The sequence below is a fragment of the Microtus pennsylvanicus genome, chromosome 14 (assembly GCF_037038515.1).
Source record: "Microtus pennsylvanicus isolate mMicPen1 chromosome 14, mMicPen1.hap1, whole genome shotgun sequence".
Lineage (NCBI taxonomy): Eukaryota > Metazoa > Chordata > Mammalia > Rodentia > Cricetidae > Microtus > Microtus pennsylvanicus.
The window spans coordinates 16,406,269-16,418,901 of record NC_134592.1 but is presented as its reverse complement, the minus strand read 5'-3'; the positions used below and the strand labels follow the sequence as shown (position 1 = coordinate 16,418,901).

The 12,633-nt window shown below is 39.8% G+C and overlaps 1 protein-coding gene across 3 annotated transcripts in view; it reads right to left on the bottom strand.

Annotated features, from left to right (window-relative positions):
• Positions 1-12,633, bottom strand: part of Trip11 (thyroid hormone receptor interactor 11) — a 73,183-nt gene that overhangs the window by 19,313 nt on the left and 41,237 nt on the right. For all 3 annotated transcript variants that reach the window (XM_075948728.1, XM_075948729.1, XM_075948730.1), the window contains one exon: positions 8,101-8,200. In XM_075948728.1, the coding sequence (XP_075804843.1) occupies positions 8,101-8,200 (100 nt within the window). The remainder of the gene's footprint in view (positions 1-8,100; positions 8,201-12,633) is intronic.

The window sequence follows — 12,633 nt, the reverse complement described above, 5'->3', positions numbered from 1 at the left end:
TCTCATTCTGAACCAAGAGCTGACTGATTCGGCTAGTCCAACTATACAGATTGCTCTGGAAATCCCTTGTCTACCTACCTCCTAAGCACCGAATTACTGCCTCTCAGCATTCATATGGGTGCATTGCAAATGCTTTACCTGCTAAGCCATCTCCAAAACTCTAGACAGTCCTTCAGTTTTGACTTTTGTTTGTTTGTTTTTGAGACAGGGTTTCTCTTTGTAGCTCTGGCTGTCCTGGAACTCTCTCCATAGATCAGGCTGACCTCAAACTCAGAGATCCACCTCCTCTGACTCCTGAGTGCTGGGATTAAAGGTGTGTACCACCCCCAAACCCACCAGACAGTCTTTTTATTACAGAATTTCAACTAGTACAAAATGACTTTTAACACTAAATGTTTTTTAAAAATAATACCACATCTATTTGTAATTTGAAACTGCTTTGTCTTTTAAGCATTTCTTTTTTTCTCCCTGGTTTTTCAAGACAGGGTTTCACTGTTTGGCTCTAGCTGTCCTGGAACTCACTCTTGCAGACCAGGCTGGCCTCAAACTCACAGAGACCCACCTGTCTCTGCTCCCCCCTCCTCCCGCCGCAGTGCTGGACATTAAAGGTGAGCACCACCACCTGGCTTCTTTTAAGTATTTTCAACCTATCAGGGAGAATTTTAAGGCCTATACAACATGGTAAATTTTGTTGTTTTGCTTTGCTTTTTTGTCTCATAATTATTAACTGCTGAGTAAAAAGTTAACTTTATGATTTTTCCCCAACAGGGTCTCATCATGTATCTTAGGCTGACCCTAAACTTGCTTTAGACAAAGATGAATTTGACCTTCCAATCCTCTGGCCTATCCCTCCTGAGTGCTGAGATTTTAGGCATGTGCAACTACACTTGGTCCAGTCAGTGCTGCAGACTATTCCCAGGGGCTTATGTGTGCTGGGCAAGTATTCTACCAAGTGAGGTATGTCCCCAGTTCCCAACCTAACTCTTGAAATTCTCTTGCTGGAAATAAATTCAATTCATTACTACAGTAAAATTAATGAGTTCTACTACACCATAATTGATTGGAATTACTATGTATGTTTGGAAGAAAGAAGACAGAGAAGCAGTGGACAAAATAGGAGGGGAAAGTGAGGGAGGAAGAAAATTACTAAGATTTTTCAGCAGTGGGGATTAATCCTACTGAGAGTTAAGTATTCTACCTCTGGGCCACCCAGAGATTTTATATAATTATATATTTGTGTGTGTGTGTGCGCGCGTGCGTGTGTGTGTGTGTGTGTGTGTGTGTGTGTGTGTGTGGCAGGTGGGAGGTATGCATACATGTGTGTGAAGGTCAGAAGCAACTGTTGGATGTCTTCTTGAAATTACTTAACACCTCATTTTTTACAGTGTCCCACTGAACCCCAAATTCACTGACTCAGCTATACTGGCTGGCCAACAGAAGTCCTTCTGCCAGAACTGAGGTCTGACTCAGAGGTCCTTTTGCCAGGCCCTCCCCAGCACTGACATCACAGGGGAGCCAGCATGCCTGGCTTTTATGTGGGTGTGGTGATTGAACTCAGGTCCTCATGCTCACAGGATAAGCACTTTATCAACTGAGCCTTCTCTCTATCCCCCAAGCACATAATAACATTTTTGTTTGTTTGTTTTTTGAGATAGGGTTTCTCTGTGTAACAGTTCTGGCTGTCCTGGAACCAGCTCTAGTATACCAGACTGGCCTTGAACTCACAGAGATCCTCCTGCCTCTGCCTACAAAGTGCTGGGATTAAAGGCATGTGCCACTATCGCCTGGCTATATAATATTTTTAATGCCAGCAAATCAAATATGCTTTCCCTCTCTATTAGTTCCCCTCAACCTTTCATTATTGATTCAAATGACATAGTTTCCATATAGAAAGTTTTTAAAGCATCCTTATAGAGTATATGCTTTATAAAAGAGAAAAGACATATCCCAAGAAAACTGAAATTCATCACTGAAAAGGAAAGCTGTAATGCTCCTCCAGTTAGTGAATGCTACTACTGCATCAAACTCCGAGAACAGAAGGTTTGTTAGACCTCAGCACCAACCTCATTTCCTACTGCAAATCACCATGGATGGTGTCCCCCAAGGAGGGACTTGCCCTGCCCACGCAGGGGTTTTGTTCTTACTAAACGCCTTTTTCATTGCTACTTTATAAAGCTTAGTATTTTTCTAAAAGGAAAGACTATTTACATGCAGAAAAGTTACAGATAATACTAGGAAAGGGCAGAGCCCAAAACCATGAAAACAGAGCAGTAAGCAGCAACAAAATTAACACCTACAAAAACCAAGCAGTGCAAGGTAAACAGCATACTTGAACCTACCACACAGGGCCTTTACAAAGCTCTAGAAAGCAAGCCAGGACCTATTATATGAAAATCCAGATTTCACCATCCCTTGCAAGGCCTAACACCTTCAGCACTCAGCTCACGAGCCTGTGCAGAAACAATGGGGTTGAGCTGAGACTCCGCCCCCATGTAAGAAACATTTCAATTCACCAGTTTGTACCAGACTTGTCCAATCTGTGGCCAGGAGTAGCTATACATGCAGCCTAACATAAAACTGTTACCTTACTTAAAGCACGAGAAGATTATTTTGGGGGGGGGGGTTGGAGGGAAGGTAAACCAACCATACTGTTCTCCCCAGTGTGATTATGATGTCATACTGTAAAGTCACCAGGTTGGACCCATTTGTGTTCTTTTCCCTTGCTGTTTTGGTATTAACAGTTGACGACCTGCTTGTGATTCATGACTAAGTTTCATCTTCCTACACAGTGATCACTTCCACTCCATCTTCCCAGTCCTGCATACCAACCAACCCACCACACCACACCACACAATCAAATGCATGCCACCTTTCAACATTTTCAGAGTATGCCACCTCATTTCATGTGAATACCCCCGTCTAGAAAGATTTTCCCTAGCTACCAATCTACTTAGCCTGTACATATCCATCACTTAAGAAAAGTCAAGTCACTCTTAACTTTGCTTACCTTCCCATACCACTATTACCAAGTAGAATAGATAACTCTTTCAAAACAATTTTAAATTTTTTTATTATTTCTGGATAATTTTGTTCCGTGTGCTTTATTTTACAATGTGGAATCCTCTAGATCCACTTCCCCTTCTCTACCTACCCAACTTTGTATGTTTTTTTCCCCATTTTAATTGAAAAAAAATTTTACACTCTATCTGTGCCGCTGTATTTATAACCCACCCAGTGCATGTATTTTTGGATGTGTGTCTTTCATTTGGTCACAGTTACTCACTGCTAAGGGACTGCACTAGTAAAGAAAACCTATGACTCTTCTCCACAGGCGCTATCAGGTGCCAATAGCTCCACAGCCAGGGGTGGACTCACCTCGCACTCCCTGCTGGGATTCTGTCTGACTTGACAGCTGTGAGTAGACATGGGCCCCCTGCTCTGTTCCTGTAGTTGTCCACCACTTCTGATTCTTCCAAACAATTCCCTGCATGTACTTGAACACATGTCCTCTTCCACTTCCTGCCTGTCACCCTCCTGAAGGAGACCTTTGTCATCTGCTTATGCCAAGACCTTTTTAGTGCTTGGTACTCAGAACATAAACAATGACTACTTGATATAACAATGAACGAATGACTGGTGTTTTCTAGGAAAGATGAAGAAAATAAATTACATACTGAACAACTCAGCCATTACTCAAAAAAAGGAGAAAAAGTACATAAAATATTCTCATCAGTATATAATTTCTCCTTTCTGCTTATAGAAATTAGTTTTCAATTACAACTTCTAAAACATTGTTCAGTTAGATATTAGTATCAAATATCAAACACATTTAAAATGTAACTAGAAATACAAAATAGCTTATTTACCTAATACACTTTTTCCCTTAATTTAAATGATGGCATTGTCTAGCATACCCAGATGTTTATACTATTACAAATAACTTTTAACCATTTATGGCAACCCAGAAAATTGCATTTGGTGCTTCTTTATATGTTTCCTCTAAAACCGTCACTTCTGCCAAAAACATCTATAAAGAACTCTCTCACAAGATTTGGGTAACAAAGCGTCTGGGAATGTATTTGGCTTATGTTCAACAGGACATTATATGTTTTCTTGTATAAATCATGTCCTGGAAAATGGAATGTCTTTATTTAATAACTCAGGCACACTCAACATTGAAAAGGTAGTTCCTTGTGAAACATTTTAAGCTCCTTTTGTACCCGTGGCTTTAAAACATGTTTTTATGCCTCATCTAGCACAGTGACTGTTACTGCTCATTTTATAGGTATTTCTAGACTTTCTAAAATATTCTGAGGGAAAATTTCCATTTCAACTCATACAGATATTTTAAAAAGTAGTCACTATTTTTAAAAAATTAGTTACAAAAAGCCTTTAAGGTACAAGTATAGGACTTGGGATACAGCTGACTTTCCCAGCATGCACAAGACCTTGGGTTCCATCCCCAGCACAGAAAACAGTGAAGATGCCAGGCAGTGGTGGCACATACCTTTAATCCCAGCACTCAGGAGGCAGAGGCAGGCAGATCTCGGTAAATTCGAGGCCAACCTGGTCCACAAAGCAAGTTTCAGGACAACTATGGTTGTTACAGAGAAACCCTGTCTTGAAAAAAACCAAAAACCAAAATAAAGCACTGAAAACATAGGGATAAACTGGCCAGGAAGAGCAAAAGATGTTCCTCATGCTAGGATTAAATTTTTACTGCCTACAAAAACTTACTTTTCTTTGCATACCACAAAACTCAATGATTTTTAGTATTAATTACCAAATCAAAAATTATCATACTTTTCATTTCAATTTCATTTTCATTTAAGAAGAAGTTTGAGAGCAATTAAGGAAATGGAGAAAGAGCAACGATGGAGAAATGAAAACACACACCTACGTACATGACAATATATGCATCTTTTAATGTCTCAGCTGTACTAGGTTTACACAGATGCTATTTTCTCATCAATAACAAGTCCACAGGAATCCCCAACTCTGATGAACTAAGGATAAAGATACCATCCCACTCAGTTCATAGACAGGTGGTGCACTGACTAAAAAGAGCAGGGCAGCATGGGAAAGGAGTTTTTGCAACTGTGTTAAAGAGTGTTCCAGGAGAAATGCTGAAAGACTAATCTCCAAAAGGAAGGACAACAGTAACCCCTCTGCTGCCTATTAAAACAGAGCATCTACAGGATGCTAGGGTTTCTCGTGTTGGGAATGAGTTAGCTTAACCAGTTCCTATGGTTTAAATAGTTTTCACACTTGCTAGGTAAAAACCTACTAGTGGCTAAATACTTTCTTCAAGTCTCCATCCCTTAACAAGAGAACTAAATACACCACTTAAGGCCACTGTTGTGCACAACTGTCTTAAATTACTACCTTATGATATTCGTCACATGCCATTTCCTTTGCTCCTTGAAAGGGGCCTGTCTAGTGTTCTACACAGCAGCCAACATGAAGTCAAGCAGCTGGTCTTTATTAGGTGCTTACTGACCAGTAAAGCGCCAGGCATCTGTCTTTATGTTTCTCATAAAGGGCCCATAAATGCCCTCAGTTCATAAGCATGGTTGCACGTACCTGACATTAACAATCACATACTCTCAGAGGGACTGACGTCATCCAGGCTGTACTGCTTTAATACTGGGGTCATATGTAACCACACTTTTCTTATGTTTGGACAGACTGAATCATATCTTGGTAGTAGTGATATAATCAACCATTCTGAATAAAACACCACTTTTTAAAGTAAATTTCCTAATATTGTCTAAATGTTGAAACAGCAGATCAACTAATCGTTAGTCTACAGAGGCTTAGAAATAAAACAATACTTTGCCTTTACAATTCAAGTCTGTGTATTTTCTTGCAACAAAAACCAATTTGTCTTTTTCAAAATTGTTTCTCCTGGCAAAAACTTTCGTTGTCTGGCCAACTTTTGTGTTAAAAATAAAATACAGTATTATAACATCAATCAACATGTAAAGTACTTAATGACTTATAAAAATATACAGGGATGCTTTTTGAAATAAGTAAGCCAATAAAGAATTTATGTATATTATCAAATCAAAAATACAGCATTGAGAAAATAAAATTGTATTTGTGTTTAGAGATATAAACGTGGCACTAAGCACTTAGGTAGTGTGAGAAAAACACTATTAGGAGAAGCTGTAAAAGGCAAGGATGATTTGAAGACATTACAACCACTCAGTGTTCCCCTTCCTGTCTGTGCCACACTAGCTCCCTCAGCCTTTCCAAATAGCAGGTGTACACGCTGAAGTAAGCAGCACTTTCTCTCTAAGACTTACTCCCTAGAATGAGCCCAAAGTTCCTACTTACTAATAGTGAATATTAATTATACATTATATATTAGACACAAAGAAGAACCCAGGCGACCTGCACTGCCAGCTATAGTGAAGAAAAACGGAATTATTTCTACTCCTAGAAGTTTAACTAGGGGCCTGGGCAAACACCAAATGCAGTTAAGTCACAGACTCTCACATCTGACCATGGCCTACTGGAAATGACTCAGGTGACTTCTAAAAGGGGATGTGGCCGTAGACATCAGGGCACACAGCATCAGGCTGTCAGAGCTCAATGACGTAGTACAGAACTCACCTTTTTTCCTTCCACTGATCTAGCCCAGCTCTAAGACATGGCACCATGGTTAACCCTTTGCTGCTCAGTGTTCTTTTTGGTTCACCATGTCTTCCAACTAATGTAGTTGCACTGGCTTTCTATCTAACTAGGATGTGTTCCCAATACACAGTTCTCATTAAAGAAGCCATTTCAACAGTGAGAGTTCAGTATGAAGGGTGCCACGGAGAACAAAAGACAAGTCGGACATTTTATAAACACAGGAATACAGAACATTGAAAGATCAAAGCTTGGGTACAAATAAAGAGATCTGCAAGGAAAGCTCAGTTTCTGTGTCTATAAAAGCAGACTGACGCTGCACACTTACAGTTGTTCATAAATGGCAAATGAGTGAAGAAATGACTAAGCACTCTAGTCTACGCTAGGTCAACTATTACAGATACTCACTAGGTACTGGTTCCTTGCTGCCTATTTTCCAATCTCAAATTCAGAGCTCCTATGCTGATCCATTGTCTTGAAACAAAACCTCAGAATGAAGTCTCAGAGTGAAGTTATCCCAGTGATGCCAACTCCCTTGCACCTATTGCTATTTTGCTGTGTGCACTTGGGATCCCCTGGTCTATGCCAGGTTATTTAGGTTGTACCTATGGGCCAGTGACTCCTGTGGGCTTATGTGCTAAGTATCCGTGTCACTGTTCCTGTTTTAATAGCATCTTTGTTCCATCTACTTCTACGTGTGCTTTCTAACTTCTATTTTGTGACACATGGTATCTATTTCTTAACTGCTGTGAGAACAGAGACATCTACAGCCAATGTATTCCTAGGCTCCATTACAACTTCCCAATCACTTCAAATCATTACCAATTAAACATAGCCCCAGAGGAACTTCAAGTCCCTGGCTACTCCTAAATGAGAGAGTAAATTTAATGATATGCTACCACTGTTGGCTGTTAGGCTCAGCACAGCACTGTGAACTACCCTACCACGTGAGGTTCAAAGATAATCCTAAGTACAGGAGATCAGCTTAGAGAACTGACAGAACTATGAGACACTTTACGAGCACCAAACCCAAACACGCTGAGTGCCTGGTGTAAAGTCCATCCACAACGAAATCTAGTAAGTTACACTCAGCCATTCATGTCACAAACAGTGACCCAGTATTTTTACTTGAGAATATGCCCCCTCTAACAGATCAGATAGCTTTGGGTGTAGCATGAACTATCAGAAGAAGACAAAACCATAAAAATTGCATCTGTCAAATCAGTCTCCTTGATCAACAGAACAACAACCAAAATACAGTCATAGCTTGATACCCAGGAGAACTAACAGGGCTATCCTAATGACTGGTTTCACTATATTTAGACTCAAACAGAAGCAATTGTACATGGGAATGGGAAGTGGAAGTCACATATCACTAGCCTTACTCAACTGTGCCAATGAACGGCAGAAGACCACACTTGATTCAACATAAGCACTGTTGCAGAGAACAAAAAAAAGACCTACTTTGCTTTTTAAGTTCTTCAATCTGTTCCTCTTTTAGATCTAACTGTTCTGTCAGTCTTGAGGCCGAATCCAAAGCAGCATTTGCTTCATCCAAACGTTCCTGGGAGTAAAGGGGAAAAGGAGGTTATTAAAAAGTAGTATGCAAGCTACAGGGCTGTAAGACACTTCAGCATCGTCAACAGCTCGGCCAGTGATGACACTGAACCTCTGTGACCAAGGCAGCTCTGTACAACCTACTGACCTCATACTCTTTTACAATGCATCACTGCCCTTTTAGAGAAACTAAGGAAAACTGCTACCAAAAAATAACATAACAAAAAAACCTTAAAGTAAAAGTAACAAGATAAAAAAATTAAAAAGATATAAAAAGTCAAGTGGTGGCTTATGCTTTTAATCCCAGCACTCAGGAGGCAGAGGTAGGTGGATCTCTGTGAGTTACAAGAACTAGTTCAAGGACAGCTAATACTGTTACTCAGAAAAACCCTGTCTCGAAACCAAAAAAAAAAAAAGTCAAGAAATACAGTAATAAATGTTTTATTCTTTTAAATCTTTGTAAGCTAACATATATAATGGGATGTTTCATTATAACTATCATTACACATCTTTGTTCTGTTTCTACAACAGTTGGATCTATTCTTATATGAAAACCTCATGGCATACTGTTTGTGTATTTCTCCTGTACTGTCTCGCTATCAGTTTGTGTGAGCATCTTGGACAGTTAGACAAGAATCCTTTGCTCTCTGAGCAATGAAAATGAGGTCAATCATTGGTCTACTGACTAGCCTTTAACTCCTTTTTAGTGATATACAAAGAGGTTTTCCTTTACTCTTATAGCTTCTTGAGTTTAAGCTTGATTAAGATCCTCCTAACTTCTAGACTGTACACATAGTCTAGAATTTATTGTAAGAGTTTGTTCTCTGTATTTAACTTTTTAATATAGCATTTCTCAATGAATATATTTTGACAATTCCTAGCCTATTAAATGTCAGAAGAGCCACCCAGTCTCTACACCATCAAAAGCAAGCATTCTCATATCCAGATGGGTAGCATAGGCTTGTACTCTAGATGCAGGAGTGTTCTGCCACCCTGAGCACAGCAAGATCCTGTCTCAAAACAAAACAAAAATTACTCTCAGAAGCCAAGGCTCCTACCAGGTAAGGATTCTTGTCTTGATATAACTAGAATTTATTTCTATATATGGTGTAAGATGCAACACAACTTAATTTTGTCTGTATGGGCAGTTTGCCAATATCACTCATTTTTAATTTTTATGTTTACTTTGAGAAAGAGCTTTAACATATAGCCTTACTTGGCCTAGAACACCCGACATAGACCAACAGGCCTTGAACTGACAGAGATGTGCCTGCCCTGCCTTCTAAGTGCTGCACTTACAGCCCTGCCCATCCAATATCATTTTAGAAAATTTTCTTTCTCCTTGAGTTAAAAATAGTTCAAGTCGGGATCTTTCCCTCTCTGGCCACCATTGGGGGAGGAGCTGCCCCTGGTCCATGCTTCTGTAATGAATAGTCCTGCAAAAGTGCTTCAAGAGAAGGAGCAGATGTACAGCACCAGAACCAATAATCTCAAATCCTGCACCAAATTTCCACCACAAGACAGAGGTCTTGTAGTCATGAAACACAGATATGGTCAGCGAAAACCAGCTACTTCCTACGTAAGGACAACCACCAACAAGAATGCACAGGCACACTCGGCAGCATCAGGCACAGGATCTGCAGAAACAAGTACTGCCCTGATGTGGGCATGGGGCCATCTGCAGGGCCAGTGCCATTCTGTGAAGCCAGAAGCCTGGGGTGGTGAAGGGGAAGCCAACCAGCACCACCAAGAGCTCCTGAGCCCCACAACCCAGAAGCAGTAAAGAATCCACTGACTTTTTCAACAACAACAACAAAAATAAAATAAAAAGCAAAACAGCTCACATCCGCGTCATTTTAAATTCTCAAATATATTCTGGGCTCCACCTCTGGATTCCTCCTTTGTCCCATTGATCTAGACCATATTGTACTGGCTCTATTTTGATACAGTCCTTCCTCACAGCTTTTCTTTGTTCTAATTTTCCTTGTTATCCTGAAGAATTTACTCATGTAAATTCCAGGCCACGGTTTTGGCCTGAAACTTGTCTGGTGTGTTACCTTGGATAGGTTACAGTACCTAGTTATTCATCAGTTACTATGAAGGGCATTTTGCAAGCATGTGTCAAGCCCTTAAAGAAAGCTCCTGAGTAATCTGGAGATCCGTGGCTGGACCAATCATAAATTCTTAAAGGCAGAGTCTAGGCTTCCCCCAAAATGACAAAATCCCTTTGATGGACAGCAGCTTCTTCCTAAGCTCACAAAACTCCCTCCATCTGTGACGGCCCTAACTGCCTGAACTCAAAAGCTCTGTCCTATGCCTGTGAGTTCCAGCCAGGCCTTTGATGTGGTCGTCCCATCTTGACTGCCAGCCCTCCAAACTCAACCAATCATGAGCAATTTCCTGTAATCAAGTTCACGTGTGTCTACATATTATACTCATTAATGTATGGACACATACACTCCTTATTGATTCTGCTTTCTAGGGTTTGAACTCTGATGGGGTCTGAAACAAAAAAAAATTAAATAGAAATATATTATTCCAAATCTATAAATCTAAATTTGGTATTAAAAAAAATTAAATATTTTTTTTAAAAAATCTAAACATTAAAGAAAAAACCCAAAGCACAACTTCATAGTGTTTATATGTACACAGTGGGTTTGCTGTGGTGGAAGTGGAACCCAGGGTATCACAGGTGCTATGCAAGTAATCTACCATTGCACCCCACACCCTAGTCCCAGACCTCTACAAAGTCAGAAAAAAAAAACCCACAAGCCTCTTTGGACATTAGCACTTATATTTTGTTGTTTCGACATTTGTTTGAATTTTATTTTGCTTATTCACCTTTTATCTTTATTAATTTCTTCTTAAGTTTCTTCTGGCATATTTTGCTTTTCTAAAATTGATAAATTATATTTTAAATTAAGAAAAAAACTGGTTTTGTAAAAGAAAAAAAAAGATTCAGACTTCTACTTTAAGAATCTAATAGACAAGCTATCCTAATACCACTGGTCGCAATTAAAAGTATGATTTCTGAGAGTTTGAGGCCAGCCTGGTCTACAAATCGATCTCTAGGAAATCAAGTACTACATAGAGAACCCTGTCTCAAAAAACAAAATAAAATAAAATATGCCTTCATAGATACATTGATAACTTTAATAAGGTAAATGGAACATAGGAAAGCAGGGCCTATGGAAGGTGTTTGGGTCACTAGAGCACTGTCCTTCAGGAAGAATGAATGTCACTGCTGCAGGAGGGGGTCCTTATAAGAAGGACAAGTTCAGGCCACTCCTGCTGTATCTCTTTAGTTCTACAATGGGACGATGCAACAAAAAGGCCCTTGTCAGATACAAGTCCCTCAATATTGGAGTTTCCAACCCCCAGAACCATCAGCTAACAAAATTATTTTCCACAGGAAATGAGAAGCTGTGGATTCATTCTGAGTTAAGAAAAAGTAGGTTTGATCAAAGAAGACCCCCTGAGAAATATCCAATAGGAGTGGATGGCCCAGATGTCTAGGTTCTACATCCAGAACAGTTTCAAGACTGCTGGCTGAGATGATCAAGCATCACAAAATACTCCAGTTAGGACATGATTATAATTCTAAACTTTCTTTAGGTCCCATAAGATCAGCATCCCCAATCAGCAGGAAGTAGCCTAGAAAACTATACCCACATTCCCAAAAACTGGATTATGGATGTTTGTCTTTGTTTAGAGTGTTAGTTACAAGTTGTTATGGATAATGGGCAGGTAAAAAGCTAAACAAAGGAGATTAGATTCAGAGGTCTTGTTTTGAGGGAAAAAAAGGAAGTGCTGTGGGACAATGGTCTTATACCCTGTAAAGATTTGTCAGTTGTATTGGTTAATAAAATTCTGATTGGCCAGTAGCCAGGAAGGAAGTGGAGGCGGGGCAACAAGAACAGGAGAATGCTGGGAAAAGAAAAGACACAGTGTGCAGTCGTCACAGAGGAGACTGCCTCGCTGATAAAAGGTACCAAGCCACGTGTCTAACAGAGACAAGAATTAAAGGTTGATGAAAGATATAAGAGTTAATAAGAATCTTGAGCTAATAGGCCAACCAATTTATAATTAATGTAGACCTCTGTGTGTTTCCTTGGGACTGAATGACTGCAGGATTGGGCAGTATAAAAATCTCAGGCAACAGAAGTCACTTTGGTGTCATATCTCTGCAGCAGGGTTGATTTCACCCATATCTTCCTTATGACTTTATATATAAAATAGAAAATAATAAGGAAAAAATCCAAGAGGCTTTAAAAGGAAAGACTGAGCATGGTGATTCACTCCTGTAATCAGCATCTGGAAGGTGGAGGCAAGAACCAATTACTGAGAGCTCAAGTACAGTCTGGGCTACAAAATGAAACCCTGACACAAAAAACAAAACCAAGACAAAGTCGCTCAAATTGCTAGAATCAGTAATAAGGG